The sequence below is a fragment of the Poromitra crassiceps genome, assembly GCF_964638095.1.
Source record: "Poromitra crassiceps genome assembly, chromosome: 14".
NCBI classification, from domain to species: Eukaryota; Metazoa; Chordata; class Actinopteri; order Beryciformes; family Melamphaidae; genus Poromitra; species Poromitra crassiceps.
The window spans coordinates 44,857,458-44,881,103 of NC_139633.1; the positions used below are offsets into that span (position 1 = coordinate 44,857,458).

Consider the following 23,646-nt stretch of genomic DNA (forward strand, 5'->3'; position numbering starts at 1 on the left):
TAGCCCATGAAATGTACAGCTCTGAAACTAAGCAATGCAGCAAGCAAACAGCAGAGCAGAGTCAGTTATCACACACACACACACACACACACACACACACACACACACACACATGCAAAAACAATCTCTCAAGCATCACACAAGTGTGCACACTTCAGCAGGACAGACCGGGGTGCACAACGCATTGATCATCATTTGACGGCGGCGAATGTTTTTAGTAACTATTCCATTTTGTGGTGAATTCTGGCGATGCAAATTAATAAATAATAATAATAATTGATTGGACTTATATAGCACCTTTCTAGACACTCAAAGCGCTTCACATATCAGGGGAAGGAGGGGGATGGAACGATGTGTATAGCACCCACCTGGGTGATGCACGGCAGCCACGGTGGAGAGTTGAGGACTGAGTTACATGGGCAACCCAATGGGCTGATTAACGCTAATGTTTGATTCAAAGTTAACCTTAAAAACCGTGTTGAAAATAAATCTGAAACAATTGATGTCCTCTCCTCGGTAACGTGTACTCCATAGTAAACCCACCCGCTTGCTAATTTTGGAATGGACCCTGTGGCCGGTTGCTGGCTGCTGTTTTACGTTTTATTCTTCTTCTGTTGGGTTTTATGGCGGTTGGCATCCTTAAATGGTGTATTACTGCCACCTACTGTATTGCTAAAACTATAGTACAATAGTTTTAGCTATTGTACCGCAGGAACCGCAGGAATGAGTCCGGAAAACATGGATGCTATCACTTCCGGATTCTTCACTGTTTCCGCCTATGGGATTTTTGAATGGGTTTTTAGCGCGATGCTTTAAATAAGGTCTGTGGTTAACACAAGCTTATTCAAACATGGACCTGTGTTTAGCAGGATAATCTTCATATAATCAATAAATGCAGGCCATCTTCACACATGAGGACCACTTTTATGAGTTTTGAAGCTTTTACGTGCCGTTAAAAGGGTGGCTAGCTAGCAAACAGCTAAATGAGACTACACTGTCGACGGGGATATTATACGTCATCACGCCAAAGGACGAACACGGAAATTCTCTTTCCCTCGCCTGCCTCACCGTTCAGTCACACAGCTATTGCCCACTCGCTCTTTCAAACTAGATGTATTAGTAAAACACGCGCTATATCAGTGCACAGCAGCGCACACACTGACACACAAACTCCTGTCACCATACTGTCAAAACCTAACCTCTCGTCACCAGGCTCTCTCAGAGGAGACCCCAACCCTCAGGGCGTCCACCCCCTATGCCAACCACACGCAGTGCCGACAGCCCGCAATGCCGACGTTAGGTTTAGGCATGGGGGTGGGAGAGGTTCGGTTTAGGGTTAGGGTCTGGGAGAGGTTAGCTCCTAATGGGGGAGCAGTTGCCATAAGCGTCAAAGATGACTTCCATGGGTTTACATTGAGTTTAGTCGGAAAGCCCAAGTCGTTTCATGGGTCGCTCAAGGGTACCATGTTAGTAACAAGCAACGCACAAGGGACGGGACAAAGCGTCAATATGCTACGCGCTCGGAGTGAGAATGGGTTGGCACTGCGGGGCGGGCTGTCGGCACATAGACGGGGCACCACACACAGTCCTGCCCAGCCGCCCCATTAGCCAATAGCATTTTAGAGAAACGTGATTACCTCTAGAATCAGAATCAGAAGCAGTTAAAGACGATACTAATAAGCAATACTAGCAAGTTAGTTTGTCACACCACTTGTGGAGCTGTTTGACAGTGTTACCAAACTATAAAGTGACAATATTCTCAACATATGCCCATTATAACTCTGGGGATTTAACCCGGGGCTACAGTTAATTGCGTCGGGAGATCATTTACAGGACAGTGTCGTGCATATTTTAATTTGCAGGTTTTTGATGAATAATAGTTATATAGTTATATCATTTTGTCGTATCTTGATTATTGTCCAGTGGTGTGGTCTAATGCTGCAATGAACAAGTTAAGGAGACTGCAGATGGTACAAAATAAAGCAACTAGGATTGCACTTCGTTGTGATCATAAAACAAATGTGTCAGCCATGCACAGCTCCTTGGCTTGGTCATTTGTAAAAAATAGACTACTCTACTCACTTCGTATGTTTATGTGGAATATTCTTGACACTAAGGACCCCTTATCTCTGTATGAAAATGTATCTCTAAGTCATAACAGGCACACATACTCAACTAGCATCCACCACCATCTTAATCCTCTCTGACTTGCTTTCGATCTCCAGAGCACTGCAGCTTATCACCATCAAAATGAAAGCCAAAAAGGCTTTCTTGTCTGGTTCCTTTTGCACTTTCACCACCTCATGTTTCTTCTCCATACTTTTAACTGCCTCAGCATACAGTGTTGTTAACGTTACTTTAAAAAAATAATTAGTTATAGTTACTAGTTACTTTCCCCAAAAAGTAATTGAATTAGTAGTGGAATTACTCCTTCATAAAAGTAATTAATTACCAAGGAAAGTAACTATTCCATTACTTCTTCTAAAAAAGTTCAAATATGTCAGAGAATTCCGATTTTTGAGCAGGTTTATTGAATCTCAAGATACTGGTACATACTGTAGGCCCTACTTCAAGTATTTTCTTCACTACTAAAAGTTTCAACAATATGAAGTGCAACCAACTCATTGTAGTGTAAAATAAAAAAAATATGTCATACAACTTCCAGACAATTGGTACATACTGTACTTCCAAGTATTTTTGAACAAAATATTCTCCATAACAGTTAAACAATAAAGTGCTTTAAACTCTTTGTGCTGTAAATTAAATAAGTCAAACTATGACACAGCTACCGACAACTGGTACATACTGTAGGCCTACTTCAAGTATTTTCTTCAAAACAAAAGTAAACAGTTTAACAATTAAGTGCTTTTAAAATAGAACTTATATACCATATACTCTGAACACTGTTAACTTCAACTTCTGTTGACTTAAGCTGCCTACACACGATCAGCGCCTGCTGTCCTGTTGTTTTCCTATGGAGGAGAGCGGTGCCTCTCAACTAGGCGGCAACAGCTCGATTTTGTCAGCTGGTGCTGGTCAACATATCTCAATGCTTGCTTATTTTTTGCTGACCTTTCATGAGCGCAACCAATCATAAATCACATATCAGAGGTAACCTCGTGGATTGCGCTCTGCTCACCACATCGCTCTACCTTGCGCTGTCAGAACAGAAAATTGTTTATCATCTGTAGGCAGCTTTAGAACACCAGCTCTCTGTGAGAGAGAAAAGAGTGTGTGTGGAGAGAGAGAGAGAGAGAGAGAGAGAGAGAGAGAGAGAGAGAGAATATGTGGAGAGAGTGAGTGAGTCAGTGTGTGTCCTTCCTGACACTCATCCTAGCCATTAAACCAGTGATTGTATCTTAAAAGCAGCAGCTTTTCAAACTTCTGGTCAGACAGCCTGTTCTTCTTTGGAGTGAAGACGAGCTTCCCCAGGCTAAACAGTCTCTCTACAGGGGCACTGGATGGAGTGGCTGCATTGTATTTGAGTGAAATGTTCTTTATCAGTGAAAAATCCATTTAGACTGTCCATCCCTTGTGCTCCTGATGTGAAATAGTCCGTGATTTGACTTTCAGCAGTAGAAGAGGTGTCATCCTCATCCTCAAAGGAAAATAATTAATCCTCTATAGCTGAGTCAGTGCTGCTGAGGCGGGGTGTTGGTGTGCTGGTACCTGTTTGCTGGTCATCATCTTGGATACCTTTCCTGCATTCTGACAGCAGACATGCCTTGGCCTTGTCCTTCCTGTCCTGTGTCCGCAGCCAGCGTAGTTTAAACCTGGGCAGAGTCACAGCAGCCAAGACGGCATCCTCGCTTTTGACTGCCTGAAATGATGCATAATGCAAAGAACATATAATACTGACCATCTCTACACACACACGCACATCATTAGGCCTACACATTATGAGTATATTTAAAAATATTTAATTTTACTATATTTTTTCCTCATTATGTATCTGTATTTATTTCTTACCATGACAATGGCCTCTGGAAGGTCAACAAGGATTTCCAGGCCACTCTTCTGTTCCAGGGTCTTGTGTATTAGTGTCTCCAGTGTTGGATGAGTGTGCCGTGGAAACAGTGGTCCTCTCCCTGAAGGATGTCTAACCCTAAGGTTAGAGGCTTCATCACCATGCAATACTCCCTGATGAACTGATGCTCCCGTTCTGTTAAGGCTTTTAATCCAAACCTGGAGGAGATGGTGTTCAGCTCGATGATAGGGAGTTCACAGATTCGGACAAGGCCATCATAAAATGAATTCCATCTCGTAGTGCAAGGGACTAGAAACGTCCTTGCGATGACATCATCCACGGTCTCTGCAGCATTTTTGAGCGGCTAGCCTTGTTCCATAAGGCTGTGCATTTTGCTGTATCACTTCTGTATATCGCTTTTGCTTCTGGTCTTGACAGTAACCACTCGTCAACATCAGTACACGAAATCAGGTTTAATGTGTGCGATGCACATCTCTGATGCGGCGGCAAAGTAATCACAACGCCATCATCATCATCCTCACCACTGTTTTGCAAAATATCATTAATGTCCGTAAAAGTCACCTCATCCTCGTCATCATCCCCAGAGTCATCCTCCTCCACTGGCTGGTACCTTTTGAAGGCCTTGACGAAATTGGAGCCATTGTCTGTGACTGTTGATGTTATTTTGTGGGATATGCCATAGGATGAGTGGATGTTGTCAAGCTGAGTTGCAATACTATCATAAGTATGACGGCCCTTGAAACGTCTGCATGCCAGGGCTGCTTTCCTTCGTTCCATGCTAGGTGGATCTATCCAATGTGCAGTAACACCAAGATAGCTTATGTTATGTGCAGTCCATATGTCAGCAGTAGTAGAGACATATTCTAACGCTTCAAAACTCTTTTTGAGCTCGGCATTCATTTTAACGTACTCGGCTTCTATGTATTTAGAAAATGTCTGTCTACATAGTGGAACGGCCTTTCCTGTCGCCGGTATTTTAGTGATGAGGGCTCTGAAGGAGTCTAAGTCAACAGTTGATAATGGGAGCATGTTCTCAAAAACATACCTGCCTATCAGAGCATTCAGTTCAGTCTGTGTCACAAGTTTTTGCGGGGCAGAAAAATCCAGCTTTTGTTGCTTGGACGGCGTAGCTCCGTCTCCGTGTCCTTCCTTGTTGGAGCTCACGTTAACTACACCGCTAGCATCTTTGTTTTTGGCCACTAGATTTGTAGTAGCGTGTGCCGTTGAGAGATGTTTCGTGAGATTACTCGAAACGGACGTGGACGTGGACTTTGCGCTGGGACATAATGTGCACTTCACGTACGTTCTTGCCTTTTACATCAATGAGGTTAAAGTATTGCCTATACTTCCATGCTGAAAACGCCAGTTTTACATCCACAGACTCAACATTGCTGCATTTAGCTCTCTCGTGAGGCTGTTTGTTTGTGGCGTGTTGAGGCATGTAACAACACCCACCTACCGGAACTCTGGCACTGATTGGCTTACCATGAAATTGACTCTACCTTTAGCCAATCATCATTACTTATGCCGCGTCTGTCACCCCTCCCCTCCCCCTCACCAAAGAAAAAAACTCCTGCTGCTCCCTGGCTGAGTGAGCCAGCTCAGATAACACAGCTAGATATCATATCAGTGCATAGTAACGTGTCACATTTCACTGTCGGTAACGGTAACGGCGTTGTAACGTTTGAAATAGTAATTAGTTAGATTACCCGTTACTGGAGAAAAGTAACGCCGTTAGTAACGCCGTTACTAATAACGCCGTTATTCACAACACTGTCAGCATAGATATTCGTCTCTTTTCTCTTACCTTACTCACTTCTACCTCTCTAATCTTTTTGGACACTGTGCTGATCCTGCGTGATGCAACCCCTCACAATGCGGGCATTTAACCTGCTCTTTACAATCCTCAATTTTGCAATCCTCTTTCCCACACCGACGGCATCTTCTATCCCCTCTGCATACTGCAGCTACATGGCCATATTGTTGACAACAATAGCACCTGAGAAGCACCCTATCAAATGGCCTCACCCTGTAGCTCACGCAATCTAAGAACACTCTATCAGGGACCTCTGCTTTGAAGGTCAAACACACAGACATGCTTTTCTCCTTCTTACCTTCTCTATATCTTGTTAACCTTCTTGCCTCAAACTAGTGCTGCACGATTTGGGGGAAAGGTGCGATTAGCGATTAGGGTGGACAATATTGCGATTGCGATTGTGATTGCGATTGCGATATAATAAACAAGAGGTATCTAGGGATGTGCCGGCATGAGTTTTTGACGGTATGATAACCTTGGACAAAAATACCACGGTTTCACGTATCACAGACTAAAATACATGAAATATGTTACAATTTAAAATATATTAAAACTAAATAAATAAAACAATTTGAAATAAAATTATCTTTACAAAAAAATAAAACATTTTGAGACATTTGCCTGTCCCAATCATGTAAAAAAGAAACACCAGAAAAATAGAAACTGCACTGTGTTACAGCACATAGAAGATGGCTCAGACTGGCAAAGTTAGTTACATGTCTGTCGAGTAATACAATGATACACCCCGTTTATTTATTTTGTAGCGACAGATGGCCGTAAACGCCACACTCACGTGACGCTTCTTGAGAGAGAGGTGAGGGAACGTGCATATTTCTGCAGACTTTATCGAGGGACCATGAAGGCGTCATGTGACAGGCTAACGCTAGTTGAAGCCTGGAGGTGCTGCTGATGGCAGCTGCGACAGTGTTTTGCTATCAACCTTGTTAATCGCTATATTCTTCATCACAGCGGGTCATTACCCACTGTGCACTTAATCGTGCACTAGTTCTGCATAAGCACCTGCAGCTCTCTCCTTATTTTACTGACGTTCTCACTAAACACTCAGCTGTTTACATGCGTTTCTGAACGGCAAGCTAGTTATTAGCATAGCTAGCTGTTAGCGATCATGGATGTTCTCTCTCTCCCTCTCGGTAAGATGTAACTTTGCTGCGCATAAAATTACTTATTTGCGGGAGTGCATGGGAGAAGCCTCCTGCTAGTGTTGATGCCCACAGTGTGATGGTAGAGAAACGTGTGTTTGCTGCGTCGCGTGTAACATTAGAGGACACACACACACACACACACACACTCAAAAAGAGTGAAAAAATTATAATAATCGCACACTTTTGCGGTTATGTAATCGCACGTGCTGACATCGCGATTGCGATTGCGATTAGATTAATCGTGCAGCACTACCTCAAACACACCTTCAACTTCCTCCTCAAACAACTCCTCATCTACATCAAGTGGCAATGCACTTACTACTCCCTTTTTCATCGGCTCCCTTCCAAGAACAAAACACTCCACCTTACAATATTCATAATTATATCAATAACATTCAATCCCTGAGCCTTCAGCACACAATCAATAATTACCATGCCACTCCTAGTTACCCTCACAGATTTGACTGCTCCCACTTTCTTTTTCACAAACTTTCCCACGTCGTGTGGGTTACAAAAAACTCTGTTGTCCTTCATTACCGCTCTCTTTCCCACAAGAAAAGGAACCCGACTTCTCTTGCCTCACTTTCTTTACTATCTGACTACGACTGTCACTCGATACACTAGAAACACTCTTTCTTTTATTCTCCAGCCCTCTCAAATCTTCTATTTCAATTTTGCTCTCTGACTCTGCATCATGGTTCGACGCCATTTCCTCTCATCCCCCATTCTGTTTTACGTTATCGTCGTCAATGCTGCTACTACTAGCAGCTATAAACTTGTGTGTTATGGTTTAAAATCCTGTGCTATTCACTGGGTCAAGATCTACTTGTCGGCCAGGTCACAGAGAGTATATTTTAATGGCACTCAATCGAGCAGTAGGGCCCTGAACTGCGAGGTCCGGCAAGGGAGTTGTCCTGTTCTCTATTTTTACAAATGTTATGCCACATGCAATTAATAAGGCTAAGTTGGCAATGTATGCAGATGATTCAACTCTTTATTATGTGGCGCCCATATGTACAGAACTCAACCAGGTTCTGTCTAGCGAGCTGAACATTATGTACAGAGGTGTAGTGCTATCTGGAGAAGTGGGGGAGCGCACCTATATAAGGATGGAAACCCCCCCACACACACATGCCCTAGCTTATTGTGTCCTCTATAGACCTTATTCGCTAACCCCGGACAGCGCCATATTGTTGACATATTGTCCTGCAGCTGACAACTATAGTAACAGCCTTATTGTCGTTTCTGTTCCATTACAGAATAGCGATAGTGATGACAGCAATAAAAAACCCAGAGTTGTTGTTTGTATGCTGCCGTTAATGCATGTAATAATAAACAAAAGAAAAAATGAGGTGAACAGACTTTACTGTGAGGAGCTGTCAGAAAGTTTCACCTGTCTCTCCTAACTATCCACACATCTCCTGTGCTGCTGACGTATCCTCCGTCTCGCTCCCTTCACGTCTGTGGACGGTAGAGATAGAAACAAACCATGGGGACTTTATTGCTGCTTTATTGCATTACTACAGCCGTGTGTAACGCAAGTCACCATCCGAACACAATTGGAACGATACAGGTAACGCTAACGCTAGCTTCCTATAAACGCTGCTCTTACATAGCCTGTCACTTAAAGGAGAATTTCGTTTTTTTACACCACGGTCCTCATTGCCAGCTTAAAATATGATGTTTTACTCACCCAAATATGTTTGGTTTCATTCGGATGCCCACAGAAGATTTTGAGCTCGGAGTAGCATCCTCAAACAGGCTATAATGGGAGCAAACGGGGCAAGGTGCATGCGCTCTGTAAATAACACATTTTCTGTCACATCGCGGTTCATTATGGTTGTTAATATAATTATGAGAACATGAAATAGCTATCTAACTAACCTCTGCTGCCGAGTGACGACAGCCTGCTCTGTTTGCTGTCACACACACACACACACACACACACACACACACAAACACTCCTTGGAGAAGTGTGGGAGCGCCCCGCTCCCCCACATTCCCACAGCACTACACCTATGATTATATACAATTGGATAGAGACAAATAAACATACCGCTGCTGTCGTGCAGAAACCTTGTATCTCCAAAAAAGCTATTTTTCACAAGGAAGAAAAAACATTCACATTTTAATATACAGTATAATAGTAATAACAACATTAATAACCAGTAATATAACTAGGGTTGTCCCGATTTTTATGTATAAAAACAATGATAAAAACGTCACAAAACAAATATGGCAATTCTCACATTTCAGTCATCCAAATAAACAATCTGTCATTTATTTTATCATTGCAATTTGTCATATTCATCGTAAACACGAGCCCTCTTGCGCAGCAACACACACAGTTTTAACTTTAGTAGTGGGGAGTGAGCATTGATAAGAAGCGACAACTAATCTATTGCAACAGCGCACAAGAGATCGGCCATTTTGGGGCGCAACAAACCTCTGTGCTATTGTCCTGTTGTCTGCGGCGCCAAAATGGCCACGGTTCTATTGTCAATTGTCGCTTCTTTCCTTCCATACTCTTTGTTTAGTGTTCGACTAGCGACACATCAGAACGCGATAAAACATACAAAAACACATGTCCAACCATAACTAGATGGTCGCACAGTGGCTAAAACAGAAACAAGACGTAACGTTAGTTAGGGATCATGATTAAACTCACCTAGGAGTCGGACTAGGAAGAAAAGCCAGAAGTGTTCTGCACTGCCTGCCTGCATCAGTAAAGTTACCATAATGAACATGTCTTTTTGTTGTCTGCATTCCGTCTGTCTTGTGAATAAAATCTGTCGTTCCTCCATGTTGTCAGATGAAGTGGCCGGACTGCACTCGTCTCACAGATAAAGTTTCAATCATTTTAATCCACGCAGACTGTCCTCAGTGATGTTGTCTCACTTGTAAACAGAGCTGCACCCCGCCCCCATCTAGCTAGCATGCTTAATTCTATTGATGTGGCTCATTGGCCGAAACTCGAAACAATAGCAGACAGCCAGTGAAACGCCGCATGCAAATGAATACCAGCCCAGAGATAGCCAGAGAAGTCAGTGGGTCCCAAACATTTCTGGCTTCAGTACCCCCTTTCCCTGATTTCTGAATCAAAGTACCCCCTTTACCATAAGCTGTAAAGATATTTTATTTTGTTTACTTGGTTTAAAACCAATGCTGCACTAACTGAGTTGTGGTTGTGATAAAAGAGCCGTACAAAGATGTCATATTGGTTGGTTAAAATAAAAACACTTAAACACTTAGAACAGTGGTTCCCAACCTACGGTACGCGTACCGTAGGTGGTACTTGCGCCCCCTGCTGGTGGTACTTGGAAGGCTCTGTGGGAAAAAAAAAAAAATATATATATAGTTTTTGTGCAAAATCCATGGTGGTCATTAGTAGTAGTTTTCAAACATGTGAAAGTTAAATAATAATAATAATTATTAATATTATTGGCAGTGTTTCTCAAGGTAGGTGGTACTTGCGCCCCCCCTGCTGGTGGTACTTGATCCCTGGAATCCCAATGTTTAAATTATGAAATAAACCCAACTTTAAAATCAATTGTAAAACATGTTTATCTATCAAAATAATACTACGAATGAAAATAAACTTGTGATCATTGAAATTGAGGTTTATTTTGTTGTCTTGAGATTTAGAAACAAATATTTGTTTCTGACGGACACTATACCTGTTGCGCATGCACAATTACCTGCCCGCCCCGCATGGTTACACAAGTGGTGAACAAAGACGAGGAGGGATGCTAAAGTGGATCAAAACGGGAGGGAATCGTAAAAGAGCTGTAGTAGAGGAGAGCAGCAACGATGAAGCACAAGGAGGTGAAGACAGCAGTCAACCCAGCACAAGTGCAGCTGCTGCAGGTTGCACATAGGCTGCAGGTTAGAATAAATTTGCCTCCTGCGTGAACTGTGCATAGCTGAATAGACTGTATTTTAACGTCGGTCATATGGTGGTACTTGGAGAGCCAACTACTTTCTCAGGTGGTACTTGGTGTAAAAAGGTTGGGAACCACTGACTTAGAAGAACGGGGGGAAAAAGCATCCAAGTTGTCCCAACTTGTTGTCCCAACTATTTCTGCAATGCATTGCAGAAATATCGGATCGGGACTCGGTATCGGCAGATACTCAAAATCATATGACTCTGACTCGGACTTGGGGGCAAAAAAAGGTGATCGGGACATCCCTAAATATAACATCTTTCACTGGTCCAAAGTACCTAAAACTTTCACACGTTATTTTTTTGTACCCCCTAAATCCATTTATGGAATAAAAAGAAAATTGCCAAATTTGGAGATACAAGGTTTCCACCCGACAGAAGCGATACTTATATAAAAAAATAATGTGCACAATTTTAATAAATTAAAATTAGCACTAATGGGGATAAAAATCGGGGGGGGTATACAAAAACAAAACAAAAAAAACAATGCACAATTTGCCGTTCTAATTATAGATGATCACACAATCCTAAAATTAATTTACTTATAGAGGGTCAAATTATACAGCAAGTAAAAACAGTAAAACTGCTTCTCGCAGCAAACCTACTGGATAAATGTCAATTTTCTCAAATAATTGACCACTATAAAACCACCCATTACGCCTGAAGGCGTCTTGGCACTGGCTATGATGCGGCCACCTGCTCCTCCCCCGTGACTGCTGTCATGTCCGCGCCAATAGCCAATACAAATCACTCTCAAGCATCCAGCAACCATGCTGCTCCATAATGAAGGCAGCAAGGCTGGGTGTGTGAGAATCCTCTTTCTCACTCGTAAAACCTGGGTTGTAGAACAACCCCTACGTTTTACTTCGTTTCGAACTTCGGATTCTCAAACTCACAAACATGCTCTCCTGCCCCTCGTCGTCACTCACCTGGACCTGCACGACGAGGTCTTCCTGATCATAAATCGGATCGTACTGCAGGCTGCCCTCATTCACATCTTTTGGCACCGGGGAGTCGCCCCACTGTAGTGGGCGGGACTCCGATGAGCCTTGCGAGACGGCCTCCACGCCCCGCTGGGAGGGAGGCAGCATGCTCCGGGGCGTGAGGGAAAGCCCGGGGCGTGGCAGGCAGGCTGCTGGGAGGCAGTTCCCCACGGATGACAGCGGCCCAGTGGTGGCACGTCGTCATGATGAGGGCTGCACATTTACGGCAACAACACACCTTGCTAACAAGGGGAAGCTAGGCTAATAATAAAAGGTGAACCTCGCCTAAGCTAGCAAACTAGGTAATAGCAGTGACACTCCCCAGCTGGGGAGACAGCAATCAAGCTAGCTAGGGCTAGCGTAACAACCCAGCTAGTCAAGCCACGCAGCCGACTAGCTCACAAACTGCTACGGCTAGCAGTCAAACCACGAGAAAAAATACTCTTAGCTTTCGCAGCAGGTCCCGCCGTTCCATAGCGAAGAGAACCGGGTCGGGGAAACACGTCCCGCAGTCTCGTCCGCTGTCCTCGTGGATAGGTAGGGAAACAAGGGTGGATCGGGGCCGCTTCCATTTGGTCAACCGAGTACCGGCTTCGTCCCCCAGGCGGCGACGGCGAGCGCCGGCCCGCTTCCCTTTGGTCAACCGCACAGTAGACCGTAGGGCGCGTCACTCAAGCGGTCGCCGCCGGCCCCCCGTGCCGCCCCCTTTTCCGTTTGGTCGACCTCGGTCCGGCCGGTCAACTTTGTGCCTAAACGCCCCCCGAGACCCCCGGTGACCCCCCCCTGGCCCCGCCCCTTCCATTTGGTCAACCTCGGTCCGTTTGGTCAACTTTGTCCCCACACGCCCCACGAGACCCCCGGTGACCCGCCCCGGCCCCGCCCCTTCCATTCGGTCAACCTCGGTCCGTTTGGTCAACTTTGCGGTTGGCCAAATGAACACACTTCACCAAATGGACCGTTGACCAAATGGAATGACCGGCAGTTTGCGGGTGACCAAATGGTAGTGGTTTCCTGGGGATTAGCCCCCAAGGCCCCCATCCTTCTGGGGACTCATGACATAATCACCAGTGACATCACTGATGACATCACCACCAGTGGGGACTGATGACATCACTGATGAGGCTAATTGGAACATAGTTGACCAAATTGAACATACTTCACCAAATGGACCGTTGACCAAATGGAACGACCGGCAGTTTGCGGTTGACCAAATGGCAGTGGTTTCCTGGGGATGAGCCCCCCAGGCCCCCATCCGTCTGGGGACTCATGACATCATCACCAGTGACATCACTGATGACGTGATGTCACGTGATGGCCCTGAGGGAGTAGCCCTCAGGGCATGTGGGTGGGGCCAAGGGCGACATCCCCCGCCTCTCTGGTCTATTGCAGGTTTACCATCCCCCAACATAAAGCACACAAAGTTCCAGAGCTTTTAGCCTCTCTCGTCTATCACAAGATTACCCCTCCCCCACTTCCCCCACTTCAATTTGGTCAACTCCAGTCCGTTTGGACAACTATGTCTAGAAAGGCTTCCATTGGGGGGGGGTTGACTCCCACTGGCTCCGCTCACTTCCGTTTGGTCAACTCCAGTCCGTTTGGACAACTTTGTCCCAGACAGCTCAATTGACCAAATGGAAGTGGGCGGGGCAAGAGGGGGTCGTCCCCCGCCCTCCGTCGGGGATAGTTGACCAAATTGAACATACTTCACCAAATGCCCCGTTGACCAAATGGAACGACCGGCAGTTTGCGGTTGACCAAATGGCAGTGGTTTCTTGGGGATGACTCCCCCAGGCCCCCATCAGTCTGGGGACTCATGACATCATCACCAGTGACATCACTGATGACATCACCACCAGCGGGGACTGATGACATCACTGATGATGACATCACACATCACTGCAGCCCGCCAGGGGTGCACCGAAGTCTGGGCAGAGAGAGGCTCTTGTCCTGGGTAATGGATGGGTGGTGGTAGGGGGTGGCTGGCATGGGTATCTGCGGCCAGGAGAGAGGCACCCTAGGCTGGGTGAGTGGCTGAGGTTGGCTGCCTGGAGCAAGTGAAAAATGTGGAAATTGGATAACTAGAGGCAAATCCAGGCCTGTCCCTAAGGCCAAGTCTTACTGTTTCATTCTGAAACGGTAAAAGCGATTGGCACCAAACAACACAAATCTACTCATATGGTGCCCATCTACAACATATTAAAAGGGCGGAGCGCTACTATGTTCAGAATACCTTTTTTTATGATGATTATTATGACATAATAAAAAAAGTTGTAATTTTTTTGTGTTTTTGGGTATATGTGTAACCACTCTATTTAGTGTAGAATTTGACGAGAAATCCAACGAGACCACTCCCGCGTCGATCCGGGCACCAGAAGTGGTCGAAACGGAGTTTCTAAGCGAGTTTATAAGTTCTAGGAGTTATAAGCGATTGTTTTTTCAACGTTTTTAAAAGATCGCTCCTCCCCCCTGCCTAGGGGGAGGGGACCCCCGGTCCCATTTTCACAGGGTGTACTCTCCTATAGGGGGGCTACAAGCTGGAACCGAAATTGGAGCGCCACGCCCACCGGGGGAGTTAATTGATAGCGAGGACTTCAAACTGATGGAAGCTGTTAGGGTTGTATAGCCTGAGAGGATAGCCAAGGGATTGTGGAAGTTGGGAAAAAGTTGAGTTAGACACTTATTCATATGTGAAATTGGACAAGGAATCCAACGCAAGTGGTCTCAAGTATATGCGGCTTTTCAATGGCGAGATATGAGCAATTAACCATTTTGGACCATGCCATCAGGTCGACTTTTGCAAAATATATACCATTTGGTTTACTTACTATCTAAATTGGTCTCAGAAGGGTGGGGGGTGACGCCCCTTGGCCTCGCCCATTTCCATTTAAGGTTATTATTGTATTGTGCCAAGGGCCAACATCACCCGCCATGGGGCGGGGCCAAGGAAGGCGTCGCCCGCCCCCTTAGCCTGGTTATAGGCAGATAAAACAATGCTTTTTGCCAGCCATTTTGGAATCGCTTAACTTAATGACACCACATTGTACACACTAGTGTACAGGTGTATTCTCAACACATGTGCAAAAGATGAAGTCGTCTGGGCATTGTGAGCCCGTGTTATCTTAAAAAAGCAAAGCTATTTGCCGTCCATTTTGGTTTCGCTGCACGATATGACACCACATCCCCCAGACTAGTTGAGAACATTCCCCTGAACACGTGTGCAAAAGGTTTGGCCATTGTATCCAGCGCGGCCAATGTTATGGTTAAAAATGTGTTTTCGGGCCTTCAGACTTCAGTGAAACAACACTATTTGGCCGCCATTTTGAAACGCTGAATGTGAGCGCTCTCATCTTCTAGTATGTTATAGGTGGAGGCCATGCGAGTACATGTGGTTGATTTGGTGCAGATCCCAGTCAGGGTTTCAAAATGGCAGCCAAAGAGCGAATCACTATTAAGCACACTTGGCTGCAAAACCCAGGCTGGGACCCTCACTGCCTGGAGGTCCCTTGGGAGACGCAGGAATCCATAGGACAGCTCACACAAGGCTGTAACCTTCAAATTTGTCAAATTGACCATATTTGAGGGCGTGGAGACAGGCTTGCTGTAAGGTCGAAGGTCAAATGCTATGTCCAATCTAATCAAAGCTTCCTTCTGAACGTGCCAGCGCTCTGATCTTCTAGTATGTTATAGGTGGCGGCCATGCGAGTACATGTGGTTGATTTGGTGCAATGTTCCTTTGATCAAGCTCTGCTCCGGGTTCCTCTCAGCCCCTATACCCGTCAGAGGACCTGAGAATGTTAGTCCAATGTCAGCAAAACTTTTTCTGAACATGGTAGCGCTCCAATCTTGGAATATGTTGTATATGGCCCACATATGAGTAGATCTGTCTTGTTTGGTGGCAATCGCTTTTACCGTTTCAAGATGGTGGGCGCTGGAACATACACAGTTGTGCCAAAGAGAAATGGCCGCCATTCAACCAAAAATGGAGGAAATGACTTGAAACTTGAGAAAACACACTATTTCTATTCATATATTTAGAATGTAGTCAAATTTAACATCCAACCTGTCTTGGTTCCATTTGGCCTACTCAGAGATGGGCGAAAATACATCATAAAGTATTTTGATACAAATTACAAATACTTGCTCAAAAAATGTATCACAATACAAATACAAAATACCTGTCTGAAAATGTATTACAAATACGTATTTTGTATTTTGAAAATACATGAAAATACATTTTATAAAAACTTATAAAGAGCTGCAACAATTAGTCAATTCATAGATGAATTGCCAAATATTAAATTAATTGCCTATTTTGATGATCTATTAATCATTTAGAGACATTTCTTTACGGAAAATGTCCTAATTCTCTGATTTCAGCTATTCAAAAGTGAAATTTTCTGGTTTCCTTAGACAGTAAATCCTCTCTTTAGTCCTCTGTCACAGTATGTGTACTCCCTAACACACTGCAGTTCTTCCATTTTAGTTTTAGTTGTTTTTCAGTAGAACTAATTTCTCCTTCAGCTCAGCTGTTAATCACCTTCTGTGAGGGCTTTTGACTTAAAGGCAGCATTTCTGCATGTTAACCTCAAGTTTTGGAACTTTGACTATGTTTAGCCATAGATATCTGACATCATAACACAATATATAAATAACTGAAATAGGTAAAAGGCATAGTAGGTCCCCTTTAAACAACTTCACATTCACCACCATGTCAGTAACTTGTCGTCACAGTATTTATTTAACGTGCAAACATATTTATACAACTAGAAAAGGTTACATATCAGGAATTGAATGCCCTGATGCACATCCTGTCTAAGGTTGTGAAATTGTGAATCGGTGAGAGGAACGATGAGAAACTGCATCTCAAACAAAAAAGGCCTTCCATGAAATTGGACTCTTGTTCAAATCCTTACATCCTTAAAATGACTTCCCCTCCTTCTGCTTCATAAACAAAATCCAAAACAACCTGGCTATCTAGAACATAATTAGTAAAGAACAATCACTCACTGAATACAACTTTCCACTATCAGCAGTGGTAACACCATTCTAGTGTCAAAATCTGCACAGCCATCATTATGCACAGCGAAGCTCAGACATCCTTGTAGCAACAGAAAGACATTTTTGATTTTCATTAGGGTACTTTGGTGTTCAGTTATAGTTTTTCAGTATAACTAATTTCTCCATCTATTCAAATCAGGTTTATGACAGTTAGTTGTTTTTCAGTACAACTAATTTCTCCTATTCAAATCAGGTTTCAGTTTAGTTCAGTTAGGTTTTTTTCAGTACAACTTATTTCTCAATCTATTCATATCAGGTTTTAGTATAGTTCAGTTAGTTTTTTTTTTCCAGTACAACTTATTTCTTCAGCTATTCACATCAGGTTTCAGTTTAGTTCAGTTAGTTAGTTTTTCAATACAACTTCTTTCTCAATCTATTCTGAATCATATCAGCTTTCAGTTTAGTTCAGTTAGTTGTTTTTCAGTACAACTTATTTCTCTATCTATTCTGAATCATATCAGGTTTCAGTTTAGTTCAGTTAGTTGTTTTTTCAACTTATTTCTCCATCTATTCATATCAGGTTTCAGTTTAGTTCACTTAGTTGTTTTTAGTACAACTAATTTCTCCATCTTTTCACATCAGGTTTCAGTTCAGTTAGTTGTTTTTCAATACACCTTATTTCTCCATCTTTTCATATCAGCTTTCAGTTCAGTTTAGTTCACTTAGTTGTTTTTAGTACAACTAATTTCTCCTATTCAAATCAGGTTTCAGTTCAGTCCAGTTAGTTGTTTTTTAGTACAAGTAATTTCTCTGTTTATTCATATCAGGTTTCAGTTTAGTTCACTTAGTTGTTTTTAGTACAACTAATTTCTCCATCTTTAGTTTAAACCTGTGTCAATGTTTACATGTGTCAATTTGAGAATAAAAAGAAAAATGTATTTTATGTATTTGAAATACACAAAATACAAGATCTGAAAGTATCTTGATACAAATTACATCTCATTTTTCTCTGCCCAGCCAAATACAAATTACAAAATACAAAAAAGTAGTTGAAATACGTATTTCAAATACAAGTATTTCAAATACTGCCCATCTCTGGGCCTACTGTAGTCCATTTGGTCTACAAAATAAAGTAAATGATTTTTAGCTCATTGTATGGCTTCAATAAAGTACAGCACAAATATTTTGAAATTGTTTAATGTGTGATTAAAAACCCTTGAAACTTGTGTGCCATTTGTGTGTACCCGTTGCGCATCTTCATGCAGAGAGACATAGTCTTGACTCTTGCCTGGCACAGAAGAGAGCCCAATCCACCGGTCGTTAATTAAGGAAGTCGTTAATTAAGGGAGCTTGCTGCCATCAAGAGAGCAGTTGGCAGTCTCTTTGCTGTCTGATATCCAGGGTCCCCTACCATAAGCATTTATTGCTTCTTTGGGGTCTCCCTTTCATGTCTACTGCACTCAACTGTCAATCTCCATGTTGCCTTTTGTTGCATGAATAACATACAACAGTTTGGATGCGCCCCCCCCCCCCCCCCACACACACACACTTCCATTTGGTCAACTCCAGTCCGTTTGGACAACTATGTCTAGAAAGGCTTCCATTGGGGGAGGGGTTGACTCCCACTGGCTCCGCCCACTTCCGTTTGGTCAACTCCAGTCCATTTGGACAACTTTGTCCCAGACAGCTCAATTGACCAAATAGAAGTGGGCGGGGCCCTCCGGGGGCGTTTCGGTACAAAGTCGACCAAACGGACTGGAGTTGACCAAATGGAAGTGGGCGGGGCCAGAGAGCTAGAGACACTGTTTGAATCATTATAGCGGGATGAGGAATGGTGAAAATTCCATTCTATATCACTCGTCCTGGACTACAACAATGGGCTACTGATCAAGCCACAGGCAGGCAGCCATACTCGCAGAATCCCGGCGAAATACATCACTTACTGAATAATGAATGCACTCTGAACATTCCTCAAGCCAGGGCCGCTGGAAGTCATTTTAAGCACGGGGTGCTGCAAGCAAGGGAGTTTTGGTGGCACCAAAACGGTTGCGGGTGCCACAGATAATTTTTTTTTATTTTTTTATGTTTGGATGTTTTTTATCCATACTTAGAGGAATATCTCATTTTAAATTAACATTAGGATTATACTATTGTGATGTGATTATTCAGTATTTTCTCCTTTTCTCACTCACTTTGATGTCACCACCTTCTCTCCCTTTAGGTCGTTTTACACTACAACAGACAGCAAGGCAGAAACACTGAACTTATTATTATATTTTATCTTATTATTATAAACCAAACATAAAAAATAACGTCTCCACCCTCTTTGCTTTGCTCATATTCTTCAACTAAACCCAAAAAACACATTTTAATCATATATATATATATATATATATATATATATATATATATATATTTTTTTTTTATTTTTTTTTTTTTATTGACACTGCAATTCCAATACAAAACAGCAGAGGGTGCTGCAGCACCCTCACTTCCCATGGCCCTGCCTCAAGCTGTCTGCCTGCCTGTCTGTCTTCAGGAGGATATCTCCTGTCTGATGACTGAGTTCCAGACCCACAGACGTAAACTGGAGGAGCAGATCTGCAAAATGGCCTACAACAAATCCAGGATCACTGTAGGTGACTTAAACTTCAGTCTGGAACCTGAATCCCTCACAGTCACAGACCTAATGTATCTCATATGTATCACATACGGCCCTATCTTCGTACGGCACTATCGTTTGCGCTGCCGTTTGCGCACATCTTATTGCTATTTTCCCTGCGCCTTAAGCTATCGTCTGCCTCCACCATCCAGTTTTGCGCTGGGATCTAAGCGCAGAGACAGGTGTAGGCATGTTCCAGGCCCGTGGGCCTCTAGCCTATCTCTTCCTCCTGCAAGTGTCATTTTGCGCTCTGGCGAAGATACTGTCGCTATGTTCTGAGGGTAAACAGAGGTTTGGGTGTTCCCTGTGCCAAAATAGGCGTTCCAGCGCAATGTGTTAGAAAAAAAGGCCTTGGGTGCCCTCAATTTTAACACCACCAAATGGTCTTAGCGCAAAAAAAAACTCTACGCCAGGCGTACGCCTGAGCGCACACAGTATTCTCCGAGCAGTGCAGGAAATCCTCGCTTGGATAGGCCTACATTATGCAGGGCTCGCGCGTGGATACACTTCCCTCCTCAGAATGCCAGTTCGATTTTCAACTAACCTACACTGGAGAAAAAAACACACCTTGATTTAAAAATTAGAATTTGTTTGTCATGGTTTTGTGCCAAAAAAGTCATTTGCGGTTTGAATTGGATTACCAGGGGAACGAGGGTCTGGCGGGGCGAGAGTCTGTGTGGAGCGTGGGGAGGGGTGCTTTTAAGTGTTCGGCTAGTGTGCCGGGTCCTGGAGGGGGGTCTCCCCGGAGAAGGTGTGAGCTGGGTAGGCAGGCCGGGTGGGTCGGTGCACAGGGTGGGTAGAGAGGCACTGAGGCAGTGCTGTGCACGGTCGCGCGGATCGACCGGCCAGTAGGCTATACAGTAACCTCTCTCCCTGCAATTGCACCATCCAACAATAGCTTAACCCGAGTGTACAATTCTGGTATAGGCTATTGAAATAGTCTAGAATTAAAATCTCACACATCCCTACCCTATTAAAGAAAATAATATTTTTAAATGTCTATTTTATACGAAACGACTAATTAATAGGCTACTAATTACAAAAGCATCAATTTTCGTTACGAATCCGAACTGGTTCATCCTCCAATTATCTCCCTCTCTTGTTCTCTCCCCCCTCTCTCTCTCTCTGACTCTCTCCCACTCTCTTTTCTCTCTCTCTCTCTCACTCTGTCACTCTGCTTGCACTGAGCAAGAGAGAAGCTGCTGTCACAGACGTGATGGCGGTGACGCTGTGTACGGCAACCATTTTAGGGCCTCCTCCTCCGTCAGAGTATCGGCTATCATTCCTCAGTCTAAGCGTTTTCAGTTCTTGTGTCTCCTAGTAAACCATATCAAGTGTGCTCTGAAACACCTTCAGTCCTCACACGAAAACGCTGTCATTCTTCCTGCATTACTGTTTCACTCCTCACACGGTGTCCACCCGCTATGCCGACCACCTGCAATGCCGACCTTAGGTTTAGACGTGGGGGGTGGGAGAGGTTAGGTTTTGGGTTAGGGTCTGGGGGAGGTTAGGTTTAGGCGTGGGGGGTGGGAGAGGTTAGGTTTGGGGTTAGGGTCTGGGGGAGGTTAGGTTTAGGCATGGGGGCAGGTTAGGTTTGGCGTGGGGGCTGGGAGAGGTTAGCTCCACCGACACGCTGCACGCCGCCTCGTTCAGCTGGTTCTGCTTGTGGGCTATCGGCATTGCGACCTGTCGGCACTGCGGCCTGTCGCCACATAGACGCGGCACTGCTCACACGTCAGTCATCGCACAATACGGCGTCACTCATCAGTCCTCAGTCATCAGTCCTCACTCATCAGTCATCACTTGTCAGTCATCAGTCCTCACTCGCCAGTCATCACTCGTCAGTCAGCAGTCAGTCATCAGTCCTCACTCGTCAGTCATCACTCGTCAGTCATCAGTCCTCACTCGTCAGTCATCAGTCCTCACTCGTCAGTCATCAGTCCTCACTCGTCAGTCCTCACTCGGCAGTCATCACTCCTCAAGTCTCACACGAAAACATTGTCATTCATCCTGCAACGTGCCTCACTTATCACTCAAACTAGCTGTCAGTCATCACTCCTCACGTCTCACACGAAAACGCTATCATTTCTCCTGCAACATGCCTCAGTTATCACTCAAACTAGCTGTCAGTCATCACTAGGGTTGCCACCTTTCATGTAGAAAAATAAGGGACACCCCCCGCAGCAGGGGCCCGCCGCTCCTCGGGGCCACGACCACCAGGGCCGAGGGCGGGGTGGGGCGCCAGTGGTAGTAAATCATAACTTAGATTGTTTCAAAAAAGCATTTAGATTGATACTTGAAGCTTGTAGTGCTTAATTAACAATGAACTAATAGATAGCTTTTCAGCTATAAACTCCTAACTAAATGGTTAGCCTATATTTGAGAAAAATATATTTGGTTAAAAATATTTACTTTCTCTGCGAACACTTTTTTAGTTAACTTTTTGTCTGTTAATGCATTAGTAGCCTATTGAAGAATGCATTTTTCCAGATTGGTTGAGCATACTATGAGAGTTGTTTACTTTCCTCTCATGTGCACTATATTGATTAATGTAGATTAATGTGTATGTATTTGACTGTAAAACTCCCAAATCACATCATAATAATGTAGCCTAGAGAAGCACCTCAGCAGCCAAGATTGATAGCAGACAGTACATCTATTTATTTCCTAGTAGCCTAAATACAACTGGATGGGAAATCTAATTGATCAGATTCTGATCAATCAGCACATGATGTCCAGAAGGAATTAAAAAGCTGTGATTACTACTGTATCAGCCTCGGGAGTTGCTTGTGGGACACTGCAGTGTGTCCTCCTGACATGACGTGAATGTTGTTCTCCTGACTGAGACATGCTGCTGTCTAACGTGACGTCTGCAGGGGCCACCATGCACCACCACAGAAAACACATGCTTTGCAGTTGGCTAAGTCAAATCTGACGCTCTAAGCTGCGCTCAACAACGTGTTAAACTCACCTCTGTTCACCAGCCTCCTGTCACTCCTGGCTCAGTTCGGGTTTGTGCCGTTTTGCGATCTGGAAGCATTACTACGCACTGACTACCGTATTTACGAACGCACTCTTTCATCTTCGCTAATCCTGTCAAACCAAGTGTTTCTTCCCATTCACATCTGTATTTCAGAAACTTGGAAGAGTTTTCATTGGAAGTGGTGGAGTTGGGGCAGCCATTTCCCACCAGCATTGTGCGAAGACCCGCCCCATCCCTGTTCTCTGATGCTCAGACCCGATCAAAGCCAATCAGCGAGCAGAGGCTCAGCCTGACCGTGACTGATGCCTATAACTAACCAATCTACCAACAAAGGCAGCAGTATTAGCCAACCAGATGCAGAGTAGGGTGGGTTTTCATCACACAATGCGGGTGGGATGAAAATACGGAACAAACCCCGTCCCGTATCGGTTCAAAACGGGACGCATGATTTCACTGTCAGATAAGGGACAATTCCGTATTTTAAGGGACGGGTGGCAACTCTAGTCATCACTCCTCACATCTCACATGAAAGCGCTGTCATTCATTGTTTTTTGTTGTTGTTCCGTGTGTGATGGGGAAACCGCAAGAACGCCTCCGTGAATTGAGCAACAATTTTTTACAACTTCACTTCCGGTTGAGTGATTTTGCCTTCAAAATAAAGGCGCAAGTTTTTTAATTTACAATATAGATTTAAGTAGTAATCTATGAGACCCAACAGAATTAACATAGTAACACTAAGAGGAACATCTAGTTTAATGTTTGATGACAATAGAATAGACCATATATATATATATATATATATATATATATATATATATATATATATATATATATATATATATATATATATAATTATATATATATACATACCATATTGCGGTATACTGAGGCATGTTGCAGGAGTAATGATAGCGTTTTCGTGTGAGACGTGAGGAGTGATGACTGACAGCTAGTTTGAGTGATAAGTGAGGCACGTTGCAGGAGAAATGATAGCATTTTCGTGTGAGGCGTGAGGAGTGATGACTGACAGCTAGTTTGAGTGATAAGTGAGGCACGTTGCAGGAGGAATGACAACGTTTTCATGTGAGACGTGAGGAGTGATGACTGACG

The 23,646-nt window shown here is 43.9% G+C and overlaps 1 protein-coding gene across 1 annotated transcript in view; it reads left to right on the forward strand.

The window, feature by feature from the left end:
- LOC310789218 (E3 ubiquitin-protein ligase TRIM50-like) overlaps positions 1-23,646 on the forward strand; it is a gene marked incomplete at both ends in the record, with an annotated part of 138,639 nt that overhangs the window by 75,385 nt on the left and 39,608 nt on the right. The window contains one exon of the mRNA XM_083650806.1: positions 19,431-19,526. Coding sequence (XP_083506932.1) covers positions 19,431-19,526 — 96 coding nt within the window. The remainder of the gene's footprint in view (positions 1-19,430; positions 19,527-23,646) is intronic.